At 35.1% G+C, this 26,688-nt stretch overlaps 3 protein-coding genes across 3 annotated transcripts; 1 reads left to right on the forward strand and 2 right to left on the reverse strand.

Annotated features, from left to right (window-relative positions):
• The first annotated feature begins 206 nt into the window (after nucleotides 1-206).
• LOC137407051 (TM2 domain-containing protein 1-like) lies at nucleotides 207-10,620 on the forward strand. Its single transcript, XM_068093660.1, has 7 exons — nucleotides 207-268; nucleotides 3,547-3,638; nucleotides 3,832-3,929; nucleotides 4,138-4,234; nucleotides 8,442-8,533; nucleotides 10,073-10,146; nucleotides 10,257-10,620. Exons 1-7 carry the CDS (start codon nucleotides 254-256, stop codon nucleotides 10,350-10,352), a joined length of 564 nt encoding a protein of 187 aa, XP_067949761.1. The 5' UTR covers nucleotides 207-253; the 3' UTR covers nucleotides 10,353-10,620.
• Nucleotides 10,621-12,737: 2,117 nt separating this feature from the next.
• On the reverse strand, nucleotides 12,738-15,349 carry LOC137407310 (carbohydrate sulfotransferase 11-like). Its single transcript, XM_068093926.1, has 2 exons — nucleotides 14,516-15,349; nucleotides 12,738-13,534 (listed from the first exon to the last, which is right to left on the reverse strand). Exons 1-2 carry the CDS (start codon nucleotides 15,303-15,305, stop codon nucleotides 13,302-13,304), a joined length of 1,023 nt encoding a protein of 340 aa, XP_067950027.1. The 5' UTR covers nucleotides 15,306-15,349; the 3' UTR covers nucleotides 12,738-13,301.
• A 438-nt stretch (nucleotides 15,350-15,787) lies between these two features.
• Nucleotides 15,788-25,628, reverse strand: LOC137400531 (NEDD8-conjugating enzyme Ubc12-like). Its single transcript, XM_068086860.1, has 5 exons — nucleotides 25,448-25,628; nucleotides 19,848-19,942; nucleotides 18,894-19,036; nucleotides 17,744-17,807; nucleotides 15,788-16,224 (listed from the first exon to the last, which is right to left on the reverse strand). The coding sequence occupies exons 1-5, from the start codon at nucleotides 25,554-25,556 to the stop codon at nucleotides 16,084-16,086; spliced, it is 552 nt and encodes a 183-aa protein (XP_067942961.1). The 5' UTR covers nucleotides 25,557-25,628; the 3' UTR covers nucleotides 15,788-16,083.
• Nucleotides 25,629-26,688: the final 1,060 nt, after the last annotated feature.

Raw genomic sequence — 26,688 nt, forward strand, 5'->3', positions numbered from 1 at the left:
ACACTTTGAAAACTTAGTGTTAGCGGAGTTAGTTGAGCATAAACTATTTCTTTTGAAACTACATAAATATTTAAAGTATTTATAAAAAATATGCGTATTAATATTTTTTTAAATTATTATAAATTAATTTTATTTTTACGTAAATTGTACATGTGTTTATATATAAAGAAGCGAAACAATGCCGTAAAAGACAAAGCGGTCAATACTAAACTCAAAAACCCCGAGAGGTTAGAGCTAACCCTCTTATACATGAATGATCTTTATTGCGGTAAGCAATAGTCATGTTTTACAATATGTTTTCTACAAAGTACTACAGAGAGTAAATTAAATAGCAGTGTACAGAATTTAAAAAAATTAATGAGTGGTCGAACTAATATAATAATGTTGGAACTGAAAGCATGAAATATGTAAAAAGCAAGCTTGAGGATTGATACGAGTATCGTTTAAACAAAAAGTGGTCTAGTATAAGCTCTGTGAAAATAGTCATGCATATTTATTACAACCGATTTTTTAGTTATGAAAATGTTAAAACAGGCTATGTAGGCTATATGGTGAATGTTATTGTTAGTCAAACGATAGTCTGACTACGTTTTGACTAATTATATCTGAGACTGTCTAATAATAACTGACTAATAATAGCCTTGAGACTCTGGCGAAATCTCTGCAATTCTGTAAGCAGTAGGATGAGTTTTGTTTTAAAAGATTGCAGAGAAAGAGTTCTTAGTGCAGAGGCTATTAAATGAATTTAGTAACTTGTTACTGTTGAGTTTGTTGTGGTTTATGGCTCTAGGTAATTTAAATCTGTTCCTGGCTTTGTGATCATAGTTTATGGTTTGAACGCTATAGCTGAAATCTTTAGGGCAGTTAATGTTGAGTTTTGAAAGAGCAGTGAGCAGACCTGCCAACCCAAGAGTGGGGCAATGCGTGAGATTTGGTTTTGGGGCAGTTGATGTATCAATGATAGTATATATAAAGTTGTGGAAATTGGGGCAAAAATCTCACGCATTTCTCATGCATTTTCATTTTTTCTTTGGGGTGATTGCGTGAGTCTCACGCCCAATGCGTGAGAGTTGGCAGGTATGGCAGTGAGGCAGGTAAAGTACTGGGACTCTTCAAAAACAACTCGAAAACAATTGTACTCTACAAAACAATTGCATATTGTATATAAAATAAATTAAAAGTAAAATAGATTAATCAGAGCAAGGACAATATTTTTGAACTATTGAGCTTTGTTTAAAAATTTGATCAACATTAAAAAACGGTTTTGGCAAAATTTATATTTGTTAAGTGTAGTAATTATTAAAGAGTATTGTAAAGCTCTATGTAAAGCTCTATGTAAAGCTAATTGTTCAATTTAAATAGGTTAGGCTATGTCTTACATCTTTTGTAAAGCACCGTTGCAAAATGACTCTGTTTTTTTAAATTAACCGGTAGGCCTAATTATCTCAGAAAAGTAGTAATTTAGCAGCATTGCGAATGAGCACTGAGCTCTGCTGTGTGATAGTGGCTGTTGTAGAGGTTGGCCATTCCACAAAAATCACCAACTCATGAGCCATGTTCCAATGATATTTAAATTGATGAGTCTTTATTGTATGAGAATAAAATAGATGCCTTACCAATTTTTTCATCACTGTTCTCTATTTGGAGATCGTACATATGTGATAATATGTTAGGGGAAAGCGGTATCATGCTAGAAGCAACATATTAGCCTACCTGTTTGTTAAAATTAGATTTCTGAATTTAAAAAGTGTGTCAAAGCTTAATTGAGAATTATTCATAAATTTTTAATGAGTAAGCTTACATTGCAGCAAATGGTGATGGCCATTTTTAGCCATTCCAATTGTTGATGGCAAAATTTTTATACTTAGTTTTTGATTTAAACGAGTTTAAGGTTTATTGGCGTCAGTGGTTTTTCTCAACTACACCTCTCTATGAGTTCGCTTTTGACGAATAGCTTTCTGATAAAGTTGAGTTTTAAACACCTTTGTCTAAACACCATTGAAAAGCAACTATCATGTTAACTAGTGGTTTCAGCTCATTCATTTCTTTGAAATTTTGTAAAAGTTATAAATACCACAATATGAAAATAATAAAGCACTTATTTTAGTTTTTAATACCAAGCTTCATTCACTTGTTAAAGATCTAATTATAAACCAAGGTTAGCTTTGCATTTGAATGTAGACAGATGGTAACACAACCTTTATATAGCTAGCTGTACCCTAATATTGTTGTTTATATGCATGTTTCAAACAAATTGGTTCGAGATGTTGGTTTTCTCCAAGTGTGCCATACAATGGGAATTACATAACACGAGCATTTTTTTATATTAAAAGGCATTAGTACCCTGACAGATTAGTGTGCCGTGAGAGATCGTCAGGCATGCCAATAAAGCCAGAGCTCAAGTATCTGCACATTTATTCAGAAATCTCAAGAGGGGGTTGATTGGTGCAGGTGCTAGAATGTCAATCTACCAACCTGAATGTCATGAGTTTGAGTCTTGTTGAGAACAATATTTTATTATAACCTCTTACACTGGCTTTGGACAGACGGACAAATAGGCAGATAACCACGATTCTTATAATTATAGTAAAGATTTGCCGAACGCCCAGCGGTGCACGGATAATAAAGTGTTTGCATAGAAAATTTATTTTTTATCGGCATGTACAACATTCACTATTTTAACTTTTAAATGAAGGTGTTTAGTTCATTATTGTGCTCATGTCTGTGTAAGTCATACTGTACCGGCTGCTGTGCCTACAACAGCTTTAAATTGATTGCTATAGTCTTGTTGGCCAGGTGATTTTAACCAATTTTACTTCACGTATGCAAGTGCATTGTTTTTCTGGTATGGCTTTGCACATCTTTAGCTGCAGTGTGCAGATGCAGTGAAGCCATGAAAGATTGGCATGTATAAGTATGCGCCCAATTTATTCCATGGTATTGCCAATTGGACAGTGTAGTGTATTGGATAAATGACTGACCGTAGAACTGGAGGTTGTAAGTTCAGATCCAGTTCGCAGCAGATTTTTTCATTCTTAAAAAATTATCGCTATAGCTGGACAGACTGGTGGACAGACAGACAGACAAACATTGAGATTTATATCCGTACATGTATATCGATTGTTTAAAAAGCTAAAAATACAATTAGACAATACGTTGAACTTGTTTTCTGTAAGTTCCTTATTAACAATGGAAGCTCTGCTCAACCGAATGTAGGAATATCTATACTTGTAGTGCAACTTGGAAGCGTAATACCATCAAACCCTGATGAGTTTAACCAATAAACTGAAAAGTGTTTCCCGAATGTCTGCGATAGTTTTGAAAAAGTGGATTAGGTGGAAAAATTTGTATTGAAATATGCGCATACAGTGTCATTACATGGAAAGACACGTGTTAATTTTTTTGTTTCTTTAAATTTCTTTTGTAAATTTATCAGAAAATTTGTGGTTAATAAATATCAACTTTTAAATAAATGTCACCAGTCATACCTGTACATTTGGGTATAGGTTTGTATTCATCAATGCTGGCATGTTATATGTATTGTAGGCAATGACCAAAGCCTGGCAGCTCCTTATCTGCACTGCAGCCATTTTTATACCTGGATTTTGTAGAGATTGTCAAGATCTGCGGCTGGGACAGTATCCTTAATGATGTCACTATAGTATTATTTTGTCATTTATATTAACTTACATTTTATTTATAAGGTCAAACCCCCATCTATAAATACATCACCTCAACAAATCAGCAAATCCAATGCTGACGTAACGGAAGAGCGTAAGTAGTTAGCGAATACATGGCTAAGCGCTATTCCTTCACTAAATTTTATGACAGATACCGATGTGAAGATGAAAGAACTACTAACACTGTTGGAAATTTTGTAGAAAGTTGTGAGGTGCTGGATAAAAACCGACCAGAAGAGTATGCTTGGCGTATGTCTTATATTTCTATTCTTTTTTGCAATATGTTGCTTGGACAACTTTGATGAATAGCGCTAAAACAATATAAAAATAGTAATATTTCCGTATGATAGGAGTGTGTTGAGCTGAAGTGAAATGCGAGTCTCTCATGGTAATTCAAGTAGTGGTCATGTAAGAATAATGCAAAACTGAATCTCTCCAACCTGACATCTCTTTGTAGGTATTTTGTGTTACCCTGCTCCTGGCATAAGCTGCAATGATAAGGTATTTGATGGAGAGACAGTTGGTTTCAACTACACAGTTACTTGTAATAAAAAGTAAGTTCAGTGTTAGTGTAATGCTTCCACTTGTTAGAATCGTATCCTAGACTGAGATCCACTCGAGCTTCAATAGATTGCCTAAGGATTTTGTTGGCTCTGTATGTCTGTTCATTAGTATGTATCTACAGGATATTTCATATGCATTGATGAAGAGAGATTGCTGCATCCAGTTCAGCTTCTTTAAAGGTTGGCTTGCAACAAAATTCACATTACAGTTATTTGATATCAAAAGATTCACCATGTCTTACTATGCTGTGTTGTAGGTGCAAAATATGTGGGATTGTGATTACAAGCTCTTAAAGGCTCAAAAACAAACAGTTAATCGCAGCCATCACAAAACCGCCGTAGATTAGAATATTTTTTCTAAAACGGCTCAATTGGGATGTAGATGAATGAGATGGCTTCTGTTTACACTTTCATGCAACCTCATTCGTCGAAGAATTTTCACAAATATACTTCACGCATTCGATAAAACCATGTCTATTGTTCTTACGCGTCTGTTTTATCGTCATTGTAATGCTCTCACTTTTAGCAGTGATATCTTATAACTTACCGTAAGAATTCATTTAATTTTTTAACCTTACCTCGAAGGTGTACATACCATAGAGTAATCTCCCCCTAGAGTGATAACTGTGCATTCAACAACACGAGCGTTTCCGGTGCCAACAAGGAGCGTTTAGGCCACGCCCCTTTTTTGTGCTAGTCAATCGTAGTAATTGACAGAACGATAACATCAGCCATGAGAATGATCATGAATTTCCACAGTTAAGATAGTAATTATTGCTCATATTAAAGAATTGATGATTATAGTTTATTACTCTAATATATGCTTATTATTTAAAGCAATTCAATACCTACATGCCTTGCAAAGGCACTGAATAGATAGTGTTAAGTGAGTTAATGCAATCAGTTACTCCAATGATATACAACCCCCACACATGGGGGGCTGTATATCATTGGTTACTCATAGATAGGATAGATAGTCATACTGGGGTTGTATTACATTAGTGTGATGGGAAGCTAATCGACTGCCATCAACTATGATTCCAATCAGAGGTTAGCTTTCGAATGTTTAAAAGACATTTTGCTATGCTATTTTGAGTCATATTATTAATTAAGGAACTACACTTCATTGCTTTAAGATTTTCTAGTATGTATAAATACTTATAATACGGTAGTTATTAATAATAATAGTTATTAATAATAATTATTATTAATAATTTAAATAGGAACTGTTGTCTCTATCACTTTTTGACGAGTATGATTGACTTTATTTTTCACAAAGAAGTGACATTTGTTTTTACTATGATTCTGCAAACAGAGAGAAACACCATATACATGTATATTCTTTATATAGAGTTTAGAGTAATAATAATTTTCTACTTTTCACTGATTTTTTAAGTTATCAAGAAGAAAATTTTTTGGACCTGTTTCATTGGTTAAAATTGTTAATAAGACTGTTCTTTTCATTATAATATAATTATAATTACATTATAATTATAATTTAATTTCTACAGATCAACAATTTATGATAACTTTTCAATAAATTCTGCATATAGTTAGATATGGCAATAAAACAAATACGTTATATAAACCAAATGTAATAACTATATTCATGAAATCAATAAAAAGAAGATTCTATTGTTATTTTACTACAAGTGAGCAGAGGTGTAAGTGCGGTGAAGAAGGCGATGGGTGGTGCATCTTTAGAGGTGGTGAGAGAGATGTGTAATGGAACTCACTCTAAATAAAATAAGTGTATGTAGTGGAACTCACTCTAAATGAAATAAATGTATGTAGTGGAACTCACTCTAAATGAAACAAGTATATGTAGTGGAACTCACTCTAAATGAAACAAGTATATGTAGTGAAACTCACTCTGAATGAAACAAGTATATGTGGTGGAACTCACTCTAAATGAAACAAGTATATGTAGTGGAACTCACTCTAAATGAAATAAATGTATGTAGTGGAACTCACTCTAAATGAAACAAGTATATGTAGTAGAACTCACTCTAAATGAAACAAGTATATGTAGTGGAACTCACTCTAAATGAAATAAATGTATGTAGTGGAACTCACTCTAAATGAAACAAGTATATGTAGTAAAACTCACTCTAAATGAAACAAGTATATGTAGTGGAACTCACTCGAAATGAAACAAGTATATGTAGTGGAACTCACTCTAAATGAAACAAGTATATGTAGTGGAACTCACTCTAAATGAAACAAGTATATGTAGTGGAACTCACTCTAAATGAAATAGGTGTATGTAGTGGAACTCACTCTAAATGAAACAAGTATATGTAGTGGAACTCACTCTAAATGAAATAAGTGTATGTAGTGGAACTCACTCTAAATGAAATAAGTATATGTAGTAAAACTCACTCTAAATGAAACAAGTATATGTAGTGGAACTCACTCTAAATGAAACAAGTATATGTAGTAAAACTCACTCTAAATGAAACAAGTATATGTAGTGGAACTCACTCTAAATGAAACAAGTATATGTAGTGGAACTCACTCTAAATGAAACAAGTATATGTAGTGGAACTCACTCTAAATGAAATAAATGTATGTAGTGGAACTCACTCTAAATGAAACAAGTATATGTAGTGGAACTCACTCTAAATGAAACAAGCATATGTAGTGAAACTCACTCTGAATGAAACAAGTATATGTGGTGGAACTCACTCTAAATGAAATAAATGTATGTAGTGGAACTCACTCTAAATGAAACAAGTATATGTAGTAGAACTCACTCTAAATGAAACAAGTATATGTAGTGGAACTCACTCTAAATGAAATAAATGTATGTAGTGGAACTCACTCTAAATGAAACAAGTATATGTAGTGGAACTCACTCTAAATGAAACAAGCATATGTAGTGAAACTCACTCTGAATGAAACAAGTATATGTAGTGGAACTCACTCTAAATGAAATAAATGTATGTAGTGGAACTCACTCTAAATGAAACAAGTATATGTAGTAGAACTCACTCTAAATGAAACAAGTATATGTAGTGGAACTCACTCTAAATAAAATAAATGTATGTAGTGGAACTCACTCTAAATGAAACAAGTATATGTAGTAAAACTCACTCTAAATGAAACAAGTATATGTAGTGGAACTCACTCTAAATGAAACAAGTATATGTAGTGGAACTCACTCTAAATGAAACAAGTATATGTAGTGGAACTCACTCTAAATGAAACAAGTATATGTAGTGGAACTCACTCTAAATGAAATAGGTGTATGTAGTGGAACTCACTCTAAATGAAACAAGTATATGTAGTGAAACTCACTCTAAATGAAATAAGTGTATGTAGTGGAACTCACTCTAAATGAAATAAGTATAAGTAGAGGAACTCACTCTAAATGAAATAAGTGTAAGTAGAGGAACTCACTCTAAATGAAATAAGTGTATGTAGTGGAACTCACTCTAAATGAAACAAGTATATGTAATGGAACTCACTCTAAATGAAATAAGTGTATGTAATGGAACTCACTCTAAATGAAACAAGTATATGTAGTGGAACTCACTCTAAATGAAATAAGTGTATGTAGTGAAACTCACTCTAAATTATACTAACTAAACTTTGAATAAATTCACGTAGCTTATCCATTTACTGTTAATTTTGTAATTTTTTTGTGTTCTTGTTTTAGCCTTGAGTCATCTCCTTCAATTATAAATGAACGCTGCATTGAGAACTTTCGAACATCACCATAGGGTGTACAGTTGAATATTTGCTTGATTTTCACATCTCATGTCAGAACATTTGTGTGTTAAGAGGTAGAGGTTTGACTGTATTTAAAAAGTAAACGTGAAACATTGTGGTCCATAACAGTCCATAGCAGTGCTGGTCTTGCCTAGAGTAAATATATAAGCATAAAAGCTATTAGTGAGTAGCCCACGGCATATATAACGTGCCCCACAACACATTAAGTCGCATAGCTTATCATGTCCTGGCTGGTTGTCAAGTTCATTATTTAAGGTATGTTGTACGATATGATCATCAAAGAATGACTTTATTTATAATACATAAGTTACGCTTTGATTGTTGAGCTAAAATCATCAAGGATAAAAAATGTGATTAACACTGAAAAATGGCAAAAAAATATTAAATGGTATTTCGTGAGCCCGTGGTACATGTTGTTGTGGTCGAAGTAGGATTTTCATTCTGTGTTTGTTTTCTTCTGTAGGAGTGAGAAATCTTTAGAGACAGCTCTATTGTTGTCAATATTCCTCGGCATGTTTGGAGTGGATCGCTTTTACCTTGGCTATCCTGCTATTGGTGAGATTTCTCTTTATATCAACTTTTCATGCTTCCTCTCCATATGACCCTATCAACATTGGTGGCTTTTCATGTTACCATAGAGACACAATCAACAAGCCCTTTGGCTACTTCGACTCTTGCTATACAGAAATTTTAATTCACAATTAAAGAGAATAGCTAATAATAATCTTTACCTTAAAGACTGGTTCACGCTATATCGCCAAATGTTGGAGTTGTCCTTTTGACGTTCATCGTCGACTATCTGCCGTTACGTTGGGAAAGTTGCTGCTGTCAAACATTCCAGAGGTTTCGCCGAGCATCGACGACAGCCTGTACAGTGTGAACCATTTTGGTGATAGTAATTCGTGGTCGTGGATAGCATGACTTTTTTTGTCCGTTTTTGATAGTTGCTGTGGGACTATTGTTTGATTCAATCGTGCGAAAACAGAGATTTCTTTGAGAAAATTAAAAAAAAAATGAGAATACTACATCATGGAGTATTTGCTGATGTAAACGCGGATGGGTTTGTGATTGTGTGAACATTGTTATCTTCGACAATCACCGAAGTATTGTGGCATCAACACCGAGATACGGTGTGATATAGTGTGAACCAGCCTTAATAAGACCTGGATCATACTGTTCGTCTGTCTGTTCATTTGTCTGTTTGTCCGTTCGTCTGGACAGGATTCAAACCTTTGGCATTCAGCAGGTGGACTGACACCCTAACACCTGCATCAATCAACCACCTTACTTTATTCTTTGTGTTTTATCAGCGCATCTGATGATCTCTCACAGCGCGCTAGACGCCAATTTACTAGTTATTACAATAACTTACAATGTTTTGCTCCTCAACTACCAATCAAGAATATGGAAGGGGGTATGTTATGAGAGCTGTAAAATAATATTTGTGAGTCTGAACTGAAACTAAATTTTGATTCGTTTCTATGTACTTACTGACGATTCCCTCAACGATGTATTCAAGAGATGCTGATCACACAATTTCAACGCTGCCTGTGCTGTAGTTGATCAGTTCATGTAAGCGTGTATAAAAAGATAATTGAAAAAATCACGCTGTTTTGATGCTTTATTCTAATTGAAGATTCAACTGTTTTTTCACAGGATATACAATGATGTGTTGTTTAAAAATAGTACAAACCTGATCAGTTCAGCTTTGCGGACTTGACATGTTTACAAATCTTACAATAAACAACTAACTGGATTTACCGTGATTGACAGCAGACACAGGAGACCCAAATCAAATGAGCTCCTTTATCGGGTCAATACATGTTCAATGCTGTATCACTAAAAGCTATTGTAAACTAGGTCCTGTGAACGCATTGCAAGCGAAAAATTGCGCATTCATTGGTGCACACGTATATACATGTATATAGGTTTTGTAGTTATACACTTATCTCATAGGGTGAGTGCACTTTGTTAGAACAAAGTTGTCTTCTAAAAGTCAATATCAGAAATGTGTTTGTATTTGCTGCCTTACATTCTTTAATGGCTACATCGACAGACTTTTGCGTCACTTCATTGACATGCTGGTTGTTGTAGGTTTGCTAAAGCTGAGTACATTCGGGTTCATGCTGGTGGGCCAACTGGTAGACATTATACTTATTGCTACGCAGGTCAGTTGCTGGTCTGAGTTAACACAGTTTCATCTTGTCTCTCTTAGGAGCTAAGTTTTAACTAGTAGCACATCTTGGACTAGTCCACAGATCACTGTTCTGTTCTGTAGGTTGTGAAACCTGCTGATGGGGGAGACTACACAGTTGACTATTTCGGTGCCCGCATGTACCACTCTCCAGACAACTTATCATTTCCTGTACCCTGAGCAGAGAAAGATTTACTGCTAGAGGCTGACTATGTGATATGCCGTTCATTGGTTATAGCGTAATGCTGTTGGTTTGGGAGAGTGTCATAGATTATATATTATTTGTATTGCTCGTCAGTGTGCATTTTGATAGTGGAAGTGTACAACGTCCAGAAATGCAGAATTATGCTTGTGATGGTCATGACCTATTGGGGTGGGCGTGGAAAAGTGTAAGATAGCACAATTACTAACTTTCTGTTATTATCAATAAAATTTTATACTGCTGTTACAGTCACATCTAAATACCGGCCTTCATGTTTCCGGTCGTTGAAATTTCTCATAAAAAGAGAACTCCCATTGTAAATAGGGCTCTTTTGCAAGCGTATGTGACAATGCTAGGTTGCTCCAGCCATCTCTGCATATGAGACTACACCCCTTTTCATCTTAATAATTCTAGTACTGCCACCTTTGAATATCTCGTTACACCCCTTCTCATGGCATCATAGTAGTGGGTGCGTAAAGGCTGTTTGTGAAACGCTTTCTTTCTCTGTGAAACCTCTCCCCAACTCTCTCTGCCCTCACACCTGGTCATTGCGTTCTCTCTGACTGCAAGTTTTAATTCTATGCTTCCTCCGACCCTTTGCTCTATGCATACACTTATAATTTTTGTATGTTCTGGGGTTTGATCACCAACAACAACCAGGTGTCTCCTTGCAAAATTTGTCATTGATTTTCTAACATACTGGCCCACAATAACCACATCTAGGCAATAAATTACCTCTAAAAGTGATAAATGTAAATGTCTGAGAGCTTCTTCAGAGCTTTGTGATAGTTGCCCAGGAAGTGTTGCTAAAGACCAGGCACTAATCAGTCTTACCAAGTCACCCGTTGTTACATCACGTTCTCAATTGCTCGGCAAAACTCCTCACGTACTGAGCCGTTGCCTATGGAGACAGTGGGCATGCAAATGGTGACCTATGATGGTCAGTACAAATCCTACAGTTTAGAAAGTTCAGAGTCCAATAAAAAGGCAACCTGTATTTCATAATAAATACTATAGTATATACTTTTTTCATTCTTTTTTTTGTTTCGATATCGACTGTCTTAAGGTCTTAACTTTATTGTTAACTTTCGTACAACTCTGTTAGCTACGAAGCAATAAAAGCATATTTTGAATAAGGATGAGGTATATAGAAACCAAAGAACAAAATTGAGGTTAACACCAGTTCATATACAACAACTACTGAATTCCCGGGGTTGTGCAGGTAATAATATAATTCATAAACATAATACCAATGAATTGGAGTAACTTACCTGGTAGGCTAGTAACTTTGGCTAGCAAAATCTTTACTACAGCAAGAGCCGCTTCAGAAGCCAGCTTAATAAACGTTATGTTATGCATAATGATCAAACCAATATCCAATAACATTTTCTCAAGAGCGCCTATTTTAACCGATTGGATGAATATGGGCACTATTATTAATCGTTAGAGCCAGTTGGACGAGTCAAATGGGTTGGCTCGACTGTCAGCCGACCTGAAGGTTCTGAGTTCAAATCTTCTGCAAAGTGGATTTTTCGTTCCTAAACGTTATCACTATAACTGAGCAGACGGATGACAACCAGACAAACACTGAGGTTTATAGCTTAAGATACTAGCTAGGTGAATGCTAATAAAAAAAACAGCTATTAAACAGTGGCAGGTAATGTAGTTTCCATTGGCTAAGTTGACTAATTAGTCAATGGCAAATTGGCTAATTTGAGTAACTTCAGCTATGATGTCGCTAAACTTACTGCAATAAGAGTTGTGAGCTGTGAAGTCAGCTCATGTGACATTGAGCGTTACACAAAGTCATTAAACGTATTTTAACCAATGTAATGGCTATTTGCATAATTAATTAATTATATTGCAAATAGCCTGGGTAGTTTAGTGAATAGAATGTCTGCTAGCAGACTTGGAGGTTTCAAGTTCAAATCCAGTGCAAAGTGGATTTTTTGTTGCCAACACCTTATCGTCATGACTGGAAACACGAACGGCAGATCAACAAAGGACAAACACTGATATTTATATATGGAAGAAGATTGTTGTTATACTAAAAATATGAGATCGATGAGATGAGAAACTGAAAGTGGCTTCATCTATATATCCAGTAACTGTTAATTTTGCTTTTACGGGCTGCCAGTTAGCTTATTGATAATTATTTGTAGTCAAGGTGCGTGCGAGCACCATAATTAGCTGATGTTGGTTGCAGTTGCTTCAAAATGGTTTTATACCAAATCAGTAAGAGTATAAACAGTATACTAAATGAATAGCAGTATGATTAGGTTACCAGTTTTTGAAACATATCTGATCAACTCACTCAGTAATTCCTGATTTCTGTCTTTTCACTTCTTTTTTGTCATGTAACGGAAAACATCATTTTGTTGATGATTAGGTAATAAAAAGTTATTCATACAAACAATGGTAAACAAATTGCTATGCAATCTACTAAAGGTTTTGCTACTGGGTGACTATAGATTACCAAAGGAACAGTGTTTCATGCCAATGGTGTGAACAATCACAGGTCAAAAAACTTTGTGAAGGAACTAAACTGGTGCCAAAACTGAGGAGCCCAGTATTAACAGTGCCGCGTCGAACAAAAGTTAAGTTATAAAAGGCAAAGCTCTATTTTGAACATGGCCAAGTTCATTCTTCACATAAATAGTTCATTCTTAAAGTTTATAGTCTGTTAAACACTTCCAATATTAAAAAAACTTTTGTGAAATTTTAACATAGCCATATATAAACTGGTTTTTTACGTTATATTACACAACTTTTTCTGGACAACTTAAGCGCTAGATTATTGCTCAGCTTAATTAAAAAAATTCTACACTCCTCTTGGCTAATTTGACGTCAACTTTAATAGATTCTATATGAGGTTTTTCTTCTTTCTTAATTATATATCAGGACTTAAAGTATATTCTGAACAGTCTCTAATCGTTCCATGGGATGTCTGTACTGTAGCCGAAGAGTTCAAAGTCATCATGGTACATAAGCTGAAGTTGGCTGAGTTGACGCTGATTGAGTTGACGGTATAACGACATCTGAGGATTGGTTGGGTTTAGTTTTCTTTCTTTCTTCACCAACATCTGTCGGAGCTCCTTTGTGTCTCCTTCCAGAAGGGTTAACATGTACTCCATTTCTGGCAGGAAGCTCTCCATCTTCACTAAAATCAGTCAAAAGTTTCTTTTAGCAAATGTAGAGGTAGTTCAGCTTTCAATTTGTACTCCAGTAAAGTAGATTCAACTCTCGGGTTTGAAAGAGAATGTTTCTCTTTGACTGACAACAATATTTGCAGATCAAAACCTTTCAATACAAAAGTAACCAATATAGTCAATGATGTAAGTTGAGTGTTAAGTATAATATCATTTGTACCACTCTTTAAATATATTTTACTGTAGGCTTTAATATACAGTGTATATTAACTTCATGATACTGAATAAAATATTATAATCCTTGGGTCATAGCATAGTATTTTAACCTTTTTATTGTGTAAGTTTATCAGACTTTTTTCACAAACTTAGCCTCGGCTTACTGTCGTTATGCATATAGTATGCAGCAGTGAAAGTCATGCTACTTTCATCTCCCTTGGTTTGAAACAGTCGAACTTCCGTTGCATGTTTTGTCATTATTCAATTATCGCATCAAAAGATGTTCCTGTCATCATGATTTCTTCATGATACTGATAACCGAAGTAGCTAATGTTTTTATAAAGTTGTCTAATCATCGCATCTAGCCAAAGTGTTATTAGCCATGGAGCATTATTCCCATGAACTTCCTTATTAACAGAACCTTTCTAGAGCTCAGTCTTGTTAATATATCACATCAATCCTTACAGATTATAATCGTCATGTCACCTGTTCGAACATCTTTGAGCACTGGCATGTTTTCATTTATTTCATACAAGTATCAGTTTGTAGTATCAGTTCGAAGTATCAGTTCGAAGTATATGTGTAATAAATATGGTAGCGTGTCTTAAATTCAGCATTGTTTTGACTAACCTTCAGCATGCTTTTTACGAGAATTGGCGTTGATTAAGCTGGCTCTGTTTCTATCAGGTTGTTGGGTTTGCTAAAGGGTTGAAAAACAACAATCTTGTTGAAACATGGAGCTTTATGGCTACATATTTATGTTATTTTTATCTTACCTATGATATCATACCGAATGAGGCATACGGAACAGAGCTTGCTCATAGGAACTATATGGTCATTGTAGAACGGAGTTTTTAATAAATGGTTGCTCAACACACAGTCTATATATTCTGAGAATGTCACCAACGGTACTTTCTTATTTTTCTTCTGTACTCGCAGATGTTTCTGTATCTGATCCCAGGAAATATAGTCATTGCAGAATCGGCGAAGATGCGTAAGATCTTTAGCATTGTTGACTATTTTGTCCTGATACGCAGAAATGAGTCGACTGTAGGGATTCCGCACAATGATAAGGCTATGCTGAGCTGGCTGCTCTGTTGCAAAAGGATTCCTACGAGACCTTGCTAATGGAATATTCGCCATCGATGATCTACCATTCCAGTCACTCAGACTCAATACATACAATGCCTGTTGATGTATTTCAGTTGTATCAGCTACCACCGTTATTCCTAGTGCTTCCATTAAACTCTTTTTCATCGTAGTGCTCGCTACCTTGGGCGCACTGCAGTAGAACAGATCGTACAACGGAGTATACATCCAATCGTAACCAACAAGGTTTTTTCTTGCGCTTTCATAGTCTATAAATTTGGCTGCTCCAGTGTGATTGCACCAGTTAGTCACATCCTGGTGTCTATTTTTAAGTGTCACCTCCATATTTCGGACTAACTCTGTGTCCGTTACCTCCACTTGGTAAGGTGTAGAAATTTGAATACGATAGCAGACAATCCTGTAACAGCATGTAGCTGCTGCAACAGCTAAGACTAACTTGCAAATTCTTCCTAGCATAGCCAAAAATATGGTCTGCAGTACCCACCACTATTGACTCTTACTTGTCGCCAACTAACGCCTCAAGACGCTGAAGTCATTACGCAGGTGTCTGCCACTCCTTATGCATGAGTGCATCCTGCAGATAATCCTCAAGACATCGTCTGACCATATATTGCCTAGAAAACCGCTAATATTTGTCATCCTTTTTCCCTACTAGTTAAGAAGTACAGCTCATCTTACCAGCAAGCGTGGGCAACAAGGCTTAGCCTTGCCATAAATAAGGAAATGTTTGCGGAGATATAAATTTACCTTCTGAATAACCAATGCAACTACTTAAATACTATATCAACAAATTTGTGTTACAAACAAAACATTCTAGTCACATGAACTCTTACGGATTGCGTCCTAAAAGCAGCTTTAGTCTTGAGCCACCGGCTCTACCATCCCTTTGCCGGAAAGAGACAACATAATAATAATAATCATATACCAAGTTTTACAGCTAAAATTGAAGACTTTATTGCCATAACAAAATAAATAATTGCGTGATACTAAGTTAGCATATAAGCATTATTACTAACAACACTGACATTTCCAAGTAATTTTTAATACAAATGTTAGGCTAAATTATATCAGGCATTTGCGTCGATACAATAGCAAACGTGTGAATGAGCCTGCACTTGGAGACACTAGAGAGGCCAGAGCGGGACAACAGTATGCCACCAACATCTCTTGAAGAGCAGGAATTAATCTGACTGATGAGTAAAGGATGTCTAGTAATGTCTGCCACATGGAGGAATCACTTCATACAGCGAGGAAAGTATGTGCTGCCAACATAGCCTCCTCTCAGTGACTTGTGTACATTCTGAGCAAATACTTGTCTATTGGATGACAGGACTGACGCAGCCTCTTTGTTAAGAGGATCATCAGGGTTGGGTTCCTGCAGCAGCAGAATAGTTTTATGCGGCGTATGATCACTCAGCAACAGCGTTGACAGTAAATAGTTTAGTTATTCTCCTAAAAGTTAACCTTTGTCTCGAGAGATGAACGACAATAAATGGCATCCAAAATTAGTTCGCCCATAGAGCTTTTGGTTTGAGTCAATCTGCATCAACATATTCTATGTATTTCTTGGACTATCTAAAAGCAATTGCTTATTTAAACTCTGTCAGTAACTAATACAGGCAATCGAACAGACAAACTATTGTGCATGATTCCCAGAAGCCTTAAAAACCTAATTACAGCTATTCCAATACTGCAGCATGCGTGTTTATGTTAGCTTGATGCAAAACTTTTTAAACATGTATTTGAACTTAACAATGTAAAATTGGCAATTTTAGGTACACATGCAATAAGTGCGCGCAGCCAGGAAGCTGCTTAGAAAGCTGCTGTACGCTGATTTGATGAAAGTAAACAACACTTAGAATATAAATATTAGAAATCCAGTTAACATGACAAATAAATTCACAAAGTTATACCACAAAGGAAATACGTTTGTATCATTTTACACTGAACAATAAATAATAATGTGGTAAAATTGTATACAAAAGTTTTAATAATGACGAAAAAAACTACAATTATTGCACCCTTTACTGCAAGATTTCTGACTGGATGAGTTGACCAGTGCTAACCAAGCTGCATACTTGACAGCAACAAGTAGGTATATCAACCAGTGCAAAGCAAGCTGCATACTTGACAGCAACAAGTATATCAACCAGTGCTAACCAAGCTGCATACTTGACAGCAACAAGTATATCAACCAGTGCTAACCAAGCTGCATACTTGACAGCAACAAGTATATCAACCAGTGCTAACCAAGCTGCATACTTGACAGCAACAAGTATATCAACCAGTGCTAACCAAGCTGCATACTTGACAGCAACAAGTATATCAACCAGTGCTAACCAAGCTGCATACTTGACAGCAACAAGTATATCAACCAGTGCTAACCAAGCTGCATACTTGACAGCAACAAGTATATCAACCAGTGCTAACCAAGCTGCATACTTGACAGCAACAAGTATATCAACCAGTGCTAACCAAGCTGCATACTTGACAGCAACAAGTATATCAACCAGTGCTAACCAAGCTGCATACTTGACAGCAACAAGTATATCAACCAGTGCTAACCAAGCTGCATACTTGACAGCAACAAGTATATCAACCAGTGCTAACCAAGCTGCATACTTGACAGCAACAAGTATATCAACCAGTGCTAGTTGTAATGCTGACCAGTAAGTTATTAATATTAACATTAGACGAAGCAAAAGAAACCCATTGCTAGCATATACAATCTGATGTCATTATCAGTGTATTTTTGTGCAAACAAATTTAGTAAAATAGTTGCTTTAGTTGATCGAGTATGACTAATCTCGCCAACTTTCACCAAACAATGAGTCACCAATAGAGCTATTGTAAGAATGGATAGAAAGGAAGATGTAATGAGCACCAACACTTACCAAGAAGAGATACTGTAGACCATATATTATAGAATTAATAGTGAGCACCGGCTTCCAATCCTCTCTATATAAACACAATTTAGACATGAATAAGATTTGCAGAGGAAACGAAACATCTAAACTAGTAGGTTGGACTAGAGCAAAGTTAAACAAGCACCGTGTGTTTGGTCATAATAAATAGAGACATCCGAGGTCAGAGCGGCAGCAGCATCTTGAGAGGTGCTATCCGCTGCCGAATAACTCCACACCACCTTCACCGCTGTGGTGACATCCTCAGACAGAAGCCAGCTATAGCTACATATCTAAAGATGACCAGCAGCCTGCAGCTGTACATTATCATTATCTCACATGTCTAGTAGATAATTACTAGCTATTGTGGTATGTTACAAGCCTCATGACTTTGGCTTATCCTACACGCTTATCCCCGCTTAACACTATATGTACATCATCTTATCAGATATCTAAACAATGGGCAAATTCCTAGAATAAATGCGGGACAGAATACCACTAACAATCCAAACAGTGTATGACAATTCTGCACAACAGACAATGCTAGGGAACTCAGCACTGCCTTCAAATATAAACTCTGCAACAAGATTTCACCAATAATATAAATATGTCTATATATATATGTCTATATATATATGTCTATATATATATATATATGTCTATATATATATGTCTATATATATATGTCTATATATATATGTGTGTGTATATATATATATATATATATATATAATAGATAAGTGGTCAGGCCTACTGCTAACAGCACTCTACGCTCTAAAAAGTGCGGAGTGTTATAACTAACTAGAGTGTGGAATAGGGGAATATATATATATATATGTTTATAGCTATGTCTATATTTATGTTTATAGATATGTTCAAGAAAACACTTTTGTATATTTCTAAATATTCCAGCATCAACACCAACTATGGTCAGTAATTTTGAAATTAGACTAGCTGGTTTGGTTGGTCTGTATCACTCTAAACAGACAAAGTGTTAGGCTAGTCGATCTAACAGTCTCACAACTTAGCAAGCTACTTCTTAGACTCAGTTCCAATTAGAAAAGACTGAGAACTATAATAAACATAGCTAAGGCTTCATCAAAAAATAACCCGCGTAAACAATACATAACGATGGTTTTACCTGAGGATATTGAGACATATGTTGCCTTCCAAATCTATATTTGGGTGGTATACAAGTGTTTCACACTTGACTTTTGGGGCTTCATGTGGGTACTCATGACCAACTTTGAAACTGAAGTGAAATTGCCCGTATTTGTAGAAACCCTGAAAATTGAGTCAAATTATACATTGCGAAAAAAATTCGTAACAGCATATTAAAACACTCCCAAGTCTGATATAAACAAGCTGTGTTCATGGCAAGCAGGCGGTAGTGCAAACAGAAAAACTATAAGTCAATGTTGTTAACTCTAGCTAAAACATTTAAAGTAGAGAGAAATTAACCAGATGGAACAATATAAGCACCTCAAGACTAAGCACTGGATAAAACCGTTAAAATAGGTTTAGAAAGTTTTATGCAGCTGGACTAATCCTAATAACAATAAAGGCCTTTTCTCTGTGTTTCTCAGCAAAACTGGCAGCCACATGCACAGTTGTATAGCTTTGGCAAATAAACATTCACGTCTGAATAGGCGCCACTCATGTATTCGTCAATTTATTTGCGTTTTAATAATTGACAATAGGCAAAAAACTTTTATGAAAAAACGCCAACTTTATTTTTACAAAATTTCAACTGAAGGTTTGGCAATAAACTCCCTTTTTTGCAACTTCTAGTAGTTCTCCAATTATTTTCAGACTTCCACCTCAATAAAATAATTAAAGAAAATTGCAATATTATCTTCAATGTTGACGAAGGTCAATGGTAGTCAGTTTAAAAATGAAAAAAAAGAAGACTTCACAGCACTTGTTCTTCGCTACAATGAATACAATGTGAACAGTAGAAAAGCATCACTTTGATATGTACATTGCATCTCTAGTGGGGAAGGCAAGATTACAGATACAATGTAATAGCAAACTACTAGTAGCCTACATACATGGGCATGAAGAGAGGTGGCAAGTGTATTATCAGTTTTCTTACCTCATCTGGTGATATGATTAATTTAAAATTCAACAAGTCGTCTGGATCTGGAAATTCTGTTTTACACGTGGGTGGAAGACTGAGCTCATTTATATCTGCAAGATAAAAGAGAACAAAACAGTTACAAGTTACTGCATTCATAATCTCACAGGATCTGTCAAATCTACTAGACTTTGGTCGACACACTTCACTAAAAATATGATACCAGGTAGTAATAACTAATAACTACATGTATAATACTACTATGTAGCAAATAGAAAACAGCAGGTAATCTAAGTTATGTAAGTAATGGAAGTAAGATCATAAAAATACTTATATCAAGTTTGGTAAGTCAGCATGGCTAAGCCGCAATTTCCACTTCAGAACTTTCGCTAACGAATGTTAGATAGAGATTCCAGATAACATTACAAAAATTACAATCTGGTTCTCCAAAACCCAGCGAAGACAAAAAATGAAATCCGTAAAAATAATCTACTATACTAATTAATTGTAAAGTTAGCACTGAATAACACAATTTCTCCACAAATAGAAACTCATTGCTTTTTTGAAAAATTACTGTATATAACTGTTTGTCTTTGAATGAGGAACTTTAACATGAGCTTCCTAGGAAGTATTCCATAACCTCATCAATATGAGATGACAACTCGAAGTTTTAACCTAGTACAAATGCTAAATCATAGCAAGTACCAAATGAAGGCTGGGTAGTACTAAAACTTGACACAAACAACTGCATCTCTCTAATGTTGTTGTTGGCAACCCCTCGAAGGTCAAGTATGTTATCTACTTGCGTAGCTAGCAAGCAGAGACTGTGCACTGCTGTAAGAGTATTGTTGCACAAATGACTCCATAACCTTGGCTAGATGTGTTTGAATCCAGTGGCAAGAAAAGCTTAATAAACAGAGACATGGCCAGATCCTGGTCCCTTCCAAACATTCACATTGCGCTTGGTATAGAAAGCAATGTGAAGCTGGCTGGCTGCCTCCTTTTGTCACCACCAATAACCTTTCTAGGAATTGAACCAAATTGGAACCCGACCACTTATTTTCCAATCAAACACTCAGCAATGACCACTTTTAATATGACAGAATTAGACCAGTGAACATGCAGGTAAGATTATAATGCAGATAAGCTATAGCAAGCAAACAATGTTTATACCAAAAAATGTAAATTTATCGATATTAATAACTCCCACATTGTGTGTGTCTGTCTATTAATCTGCGTAACCAAAAATTACAATCTGGTTCTCCAAAACCCGGCGAAGACAAAAAATGAAATCAACAATAATCTACTATTCTAATTAATTGTGAAGTTAGCACTAAATAACACAATTTCTCCACAAATAGAAACCCATTGCTTTTTTGCAAACTTACTGTATATAACCAGTAATCAGTAAGAAATGTGGAAACTATGTGTTTCCACATTTCTTACTGATTACATCTAAACTTCACACGCATATACTCCGTGCCTTTCACCTTTTCAGTAAAAACATTTGTTTTCAAAACTTCATCTGGTTTCTGAGAACCAGCCTTATAAACACCCACCTGCTGACTATCTGATTGAAAATGGAAGAAATCTCGCGCAACACCGAATTACTTCGAGTTGGAGATACACATTTTTGACATTTGCTGCCAACTAATGTGTAGTGACACTATGACCCCATGGCTGTAGATAGCTGATAAATAGTCAAGCATAAAGGGGCCAAGGACTGTTGAAATTCAATGAAGCCTCATCTAAGTAATTTGTTCTGGAGCATGCTATTTGGAAATCAGTTGCCAATGTGGAAAAAGAACGCATCTGAAGTAATCATAAAGCCTAATAAGACTTAATAATATAACTTGACTGTCACTTTTGGCTGCAAATTGATACTGCAAGGCAATAACTAATATGCTGTGGACAAGTCTGTGCATTTACCGCTGCAACATCTGATCATTTATCAGTAGGGGGGAATTGGGTAATGTAGACAGTTTTTCTTTTCGTTACAGTTACTTCTATTCTTTTAACTTTAGAATACTCTAAATGATATCTTTAGCTTGCAGAGTTTGTTGGCTCTCTTTCCTAAATTGCATGCTTTGTAATACAAGCAATAGTTTTTCCAGAATCCACCATATTGTAAACCACAAGATTGTACACATTACCACCCATCAGTGGGTAATGTGAACAAGTATACTGGTAATGTAAACATGTCATTTTTTGTCATTAAAAGTAAAAATTTCTCAGATATTTAAATAACTACAAGTAATATATGCATTTGGTTATGTTTAATTTAACGTAAACTGTCCAGGAATAATTCAAATCTGACAATATAACATAATAATTTTGCTAAGTCATAGTAATAACTCAGATTGTCTTTTAGTGTTGTTGGTATAACAAATTATTTCTATCTTAAATTGAATGCTGATGGCTTAAAACCAAATATGAGTCCACTTCTGGCTCTTTCTGTATTTCCCTGTAACAGCGGCTTAGGTAAAACTAATTCGAGCTGGCTGCGACTCACATATTTACAATCTGGTAGGTCTGCCTCAAAAAACTCCCCACTCCTGTGTCAGTAAAAGTCTACTTCCAACTCTTCACATGCAATAGTTCTAATTAAATCAAGGCAAATACTTTAACATTCATTTTCTAATTACAAAATTTTAAAAAATTCGCGTCTACTAATCACAATCAATGGATGGTGCAAAACAACATTCACATTTGCATTCGTAGTTACTAGCAAATAATTGTTGGACTGAGAAATTTACATGTACGTATATTAGTAAATTACCAGTTAGCCTAGTAGTAGCAGTAACAATTTAGACATAACATTGAAACTAGCAAATTAAACAGTTTATGTCATATGCCTTGCAACACAGGGTAATTTGGACATGGCATAAGGGTAATGTGAACATGTCCACATTACCCCATCTTATATATTATTACAAATTTTGATAAACATCAGTCGTAGTCAGGAGTTACCTTCTGACAATCAATAGGGATAAACAGCACAATATGCTTTGTTTGTGTACATATTGCCCCAAAAGTTTCAACAACATTCACACTACGTAACCCAGGAAATTAAATTAAATTAAAAATTACTATTTGTATGATAAATATTAAGATGCTTACAGATTGATGTATGATGGATAGAGACTTCCAAATTAGCATGGGACTTCTTCTAACAGGTAAAGGAAAGGTTTTATAATATGAAACAAGTGGAATTGGTTATAAACTATAGCTAATAATTTAACTGTCCACATTACCCAGCTGTCCAGATTACCCATACCTGAACTCCCATACCTCATTTTTGGTCAATTTGATTTGAATGAGGATCTCAAAAGTGCGTGGAGAATATAAAAATACCAAAGTAAACATGATCTAAAAATTTAAGTGCCTTAGAAGTTGCTCTAAAATGGATTTTTGCATGCAACATGGCACTGCGAAAAAACTTGTTTATTATGGCATTAGATCCATGAATTTCTCCTATGCACAGACAGCTGTCATATGCATAGATGCGAACAATACATGTTAAAAATGATAAAACCAGAGTTGGTTTTAACCAGAGTTGACTCATCCAAAAAAAAATTATGTTTGATGATTTTTGACTTTTTGATTTTTTTCATGTCAAAAAATGGGACTTATAGAGGGTCAACTGTGAATATGAACTGCACAATTTGGTCAAATTAAAATAAAAACAGCTTTTAATAAATTAAGTCATGCCAAGTTGTTTTGTTATGTTACTAATGTTTTCATGTGGCACACTTCAGCAAAATAAAATAGTATGTTAGCGGCCATGAAAATAAGGTTTATAATTGATGTTTTCAAAAAAGTCCGATTTAAATGAAAAAACTTGATTTAAATTATAAAAGAACACAAATTTTTTGAAAAAAATCATCATTTGTTTTCCAACCCTGGATAAAACCATTACTATCAAGCATTGTATGAGATTAGCTCCCATGTTATTAATGTATTGCCACACAAGTAATGCCCCCGTTTTTGCTCTACATGTTGAATGTTCTAAACACAATGAAAACTCCAATGAGCAATTGAACACCTCTCAAGAGACCTTGCTACATTAAACTGGTTCAAGTTAATATCACAAGATAACCTTTGAAGAATACTGATAGAAATTATATAAGTAATTGTGATATAATAACCTTTTGTTTCTAGTGCAATTAATATAGAGATTGGCTCAAAAAACAGAATGCATGGAGTATAAGCTCTAATAGTATAAAATCTACTGCAAGCTTTTAGTCCTCAATTTTGTTGAGATGTTCAGAATATGTTCTAATTGTTGTACAGCACTTAAAAGACTGCAACTAACATTTACTCAGAATCAGATAATATTTTTTGGAGTTAATTTTATAGTTTGAAAACAGGAACAGCATTCGAACATAAGAAATATTTAACCAAAACAACTAAACCGAATAAAGCTGGTAAAGTGACAAGCTTAAAGCTGGTAAACTGGCAAGCTAGTCATAATCTACTGGTAAAGTTGGTAAACTGACAAGCTTTATAGCCTAGTGCAAATGTGTTAAATAAAAATATAGTTTTGTCAAGCTTTATAGATCTGCAACTATAGGGGTCCATTGCACATTCAGTATTAAGGTACCTAAGCTGATGGTCATGGTAATGGGCATCGCAACACAACATTTTATATAAATTGCTTATTTTAATTACTGGTCTACTTATAACCAGAAAACCTGATAGCAGAATAATTAAGTTGGAATGTGATAGCAAATAGCTCCCGTTGGAAACCATAATTATATCAATTGCTAAGTAAAACCTATGTACATTTTATCTTGTCTTAATTTAAAAACCTTACTAAAAGTTTCAGCTGTCTACATAAACAAAAGATGAGTATAATCTACAAATAAACACTTATATAGTCAAATTAAGTGAACAAGATATCTGGACATCTCACGCATTGGGAGCGAGACTCACGCAATTGCCCCATGCCTCACGCATCTCACGCCCGTGTCACGAAATTGCCCTTTTTACCCAAGCAAACCTGTTTTTTGCCCCAATCTTCAAGTAGTAATCATATAATTACTACTAATAAACAACTATGTATAAACATATTTGTGGCATTCTTATCTATCAATAACCTCCACGACATTTGGTTTCCATATGGAGTTATATTATCTTTCGCTGTGGTGTTTTTATACGCTATGAAAATTTACCCCAATTATCAAATCCTCGCGTTTTCATTGCTCCCAAAATAAACTCTCACTCGTTTCCCCACTCTAGGGTTGGCAGGTCTATATCTGGACAACAGACCATATGCTTGAAGGTCAATTATGACTAACGACCATATCATTAATAAAATCAAATAGCAAAGGTTGACAGTTAACAATAAGGTAATGTGAGTTACCAGTAGTATAAAAGACAATACTGAAAATATATCTCGAAGAACAACTTAAAAGTTTCGTTCTGTGTTATAAGGACATGAGAAAAAGCCAAATAAAAGAGGGCTGCAGCACAACCATTCATTTCCCAACATGGTTTCTCTAGCAATTATTATTTGAAAAAAATGAACGTCCTAAATGTCGACAAATCATCATAAAATCTTTGTTTGAGAGAACCATGAAATACGTTGCTCGATTTATCAAACACATTTTATATACCTTTCGTGACTCGCAATTGAGCTGCAGAAGCTTTTCTTTGTACACTACTACTAGAAGCTGTAGAGGTTCCATCTTTTTGTTGATTTTTCAAAGAAAAAAGTTTCAACATGGTATATAAGATGTTGTTACACTAAAGTTTGTAATTGACAATTAAACTGAAGCGAGTTTTTTTCGGAACAAAACATTGGGTAGCCTGTGGCGTCGTAATACCTGCGCATTTGTAATGTCCCACAAAAATTGGCTTGCAATTTTTTTTAATTTTTTAGAAAATTTATAAAGATTAAAAAATTATGCAGATCTAAAAAATTGATTATAGCCCAAACAAGAGTAATTACTGACTTCATGTCTGAGACTGGTCCACTTGAGGTACATATGTACTTAAGAATCGTGTCTTTGTATCCATTGTCATGTCGAACCAATAGACTTGCATACATATATACGGTGTACTATTGCTTCAGCAAGCAAAGGAACATGCCTGTACGTTTTTATGCTTAGAGTCTCTGTCGAACACCCAATTAGTATATTCTGGAGTTATGTTACCTTTATGTTTTAAATGTCTGTTTTATACTTTGGTAAATTATAATGATCTCCACTAAGTAGCTCTTTGTGTTAAGTAACCGTGTGGCTCAAGAATATTCAGCTGACAGCTGACAAGGTTGCTTTTGAGTCGGTAAGTTTTTTTCGCATGAGATGAAGTTGCAATCAAACAATTATCTATGACCCGATGTAGAATATACATTCAGATATCAGACAGGATAAAAGGTGTAAGACATTGATTAATAGTAGACAGAAGTTAGAACTATTGAACTACTACAAATCCTAGGATTGATACTCTCCCCAAAAGGCCCATTAGGCTCGGCCCAAAATCAAGTTTAGGGAGGGTTTTCAGACCATGGGGCCCTGTCAGTGAATTTGCTACTTTAGGGGGCAAATAAAATTTGAATGGCTTGCGAAAGATGGTGATTTTCTGAGTTTTCTTTATCAGAAATAAACTCTTACCTGGTTTGATTGATAGCAAAAGTTAGAAGCATTGATGCAAGAATCTGGAGAAAAACTTACTCTGGATCACTTTGAAAATTTAAGTGCTGGAGGCATCTAAAAACTTGTCATGTGATAGAGTAGTCATGTGACTAGATAGAGTAGTCATGTGACTAGATAGAGTAGTCATGTGATAGAGTAGTCAGATCACCAGGGATTAAAGCAATTAATATTAGCAATAAATTCACAACTGTGAAAATTCA

This window comes from Watersipora subatra, chromosome 1, assembly GCF_963576615.1.
Source record: "Watersipora subatra chromosome 1, tzWatSuba1.1, whole genome shotgun sequence".
NCBI lineage: Eukaryota > Metazoa > Bryozoa > Gymnolaemata > Cheilostomatida > Watersiporidae > Watersipora > Watersipora subatra.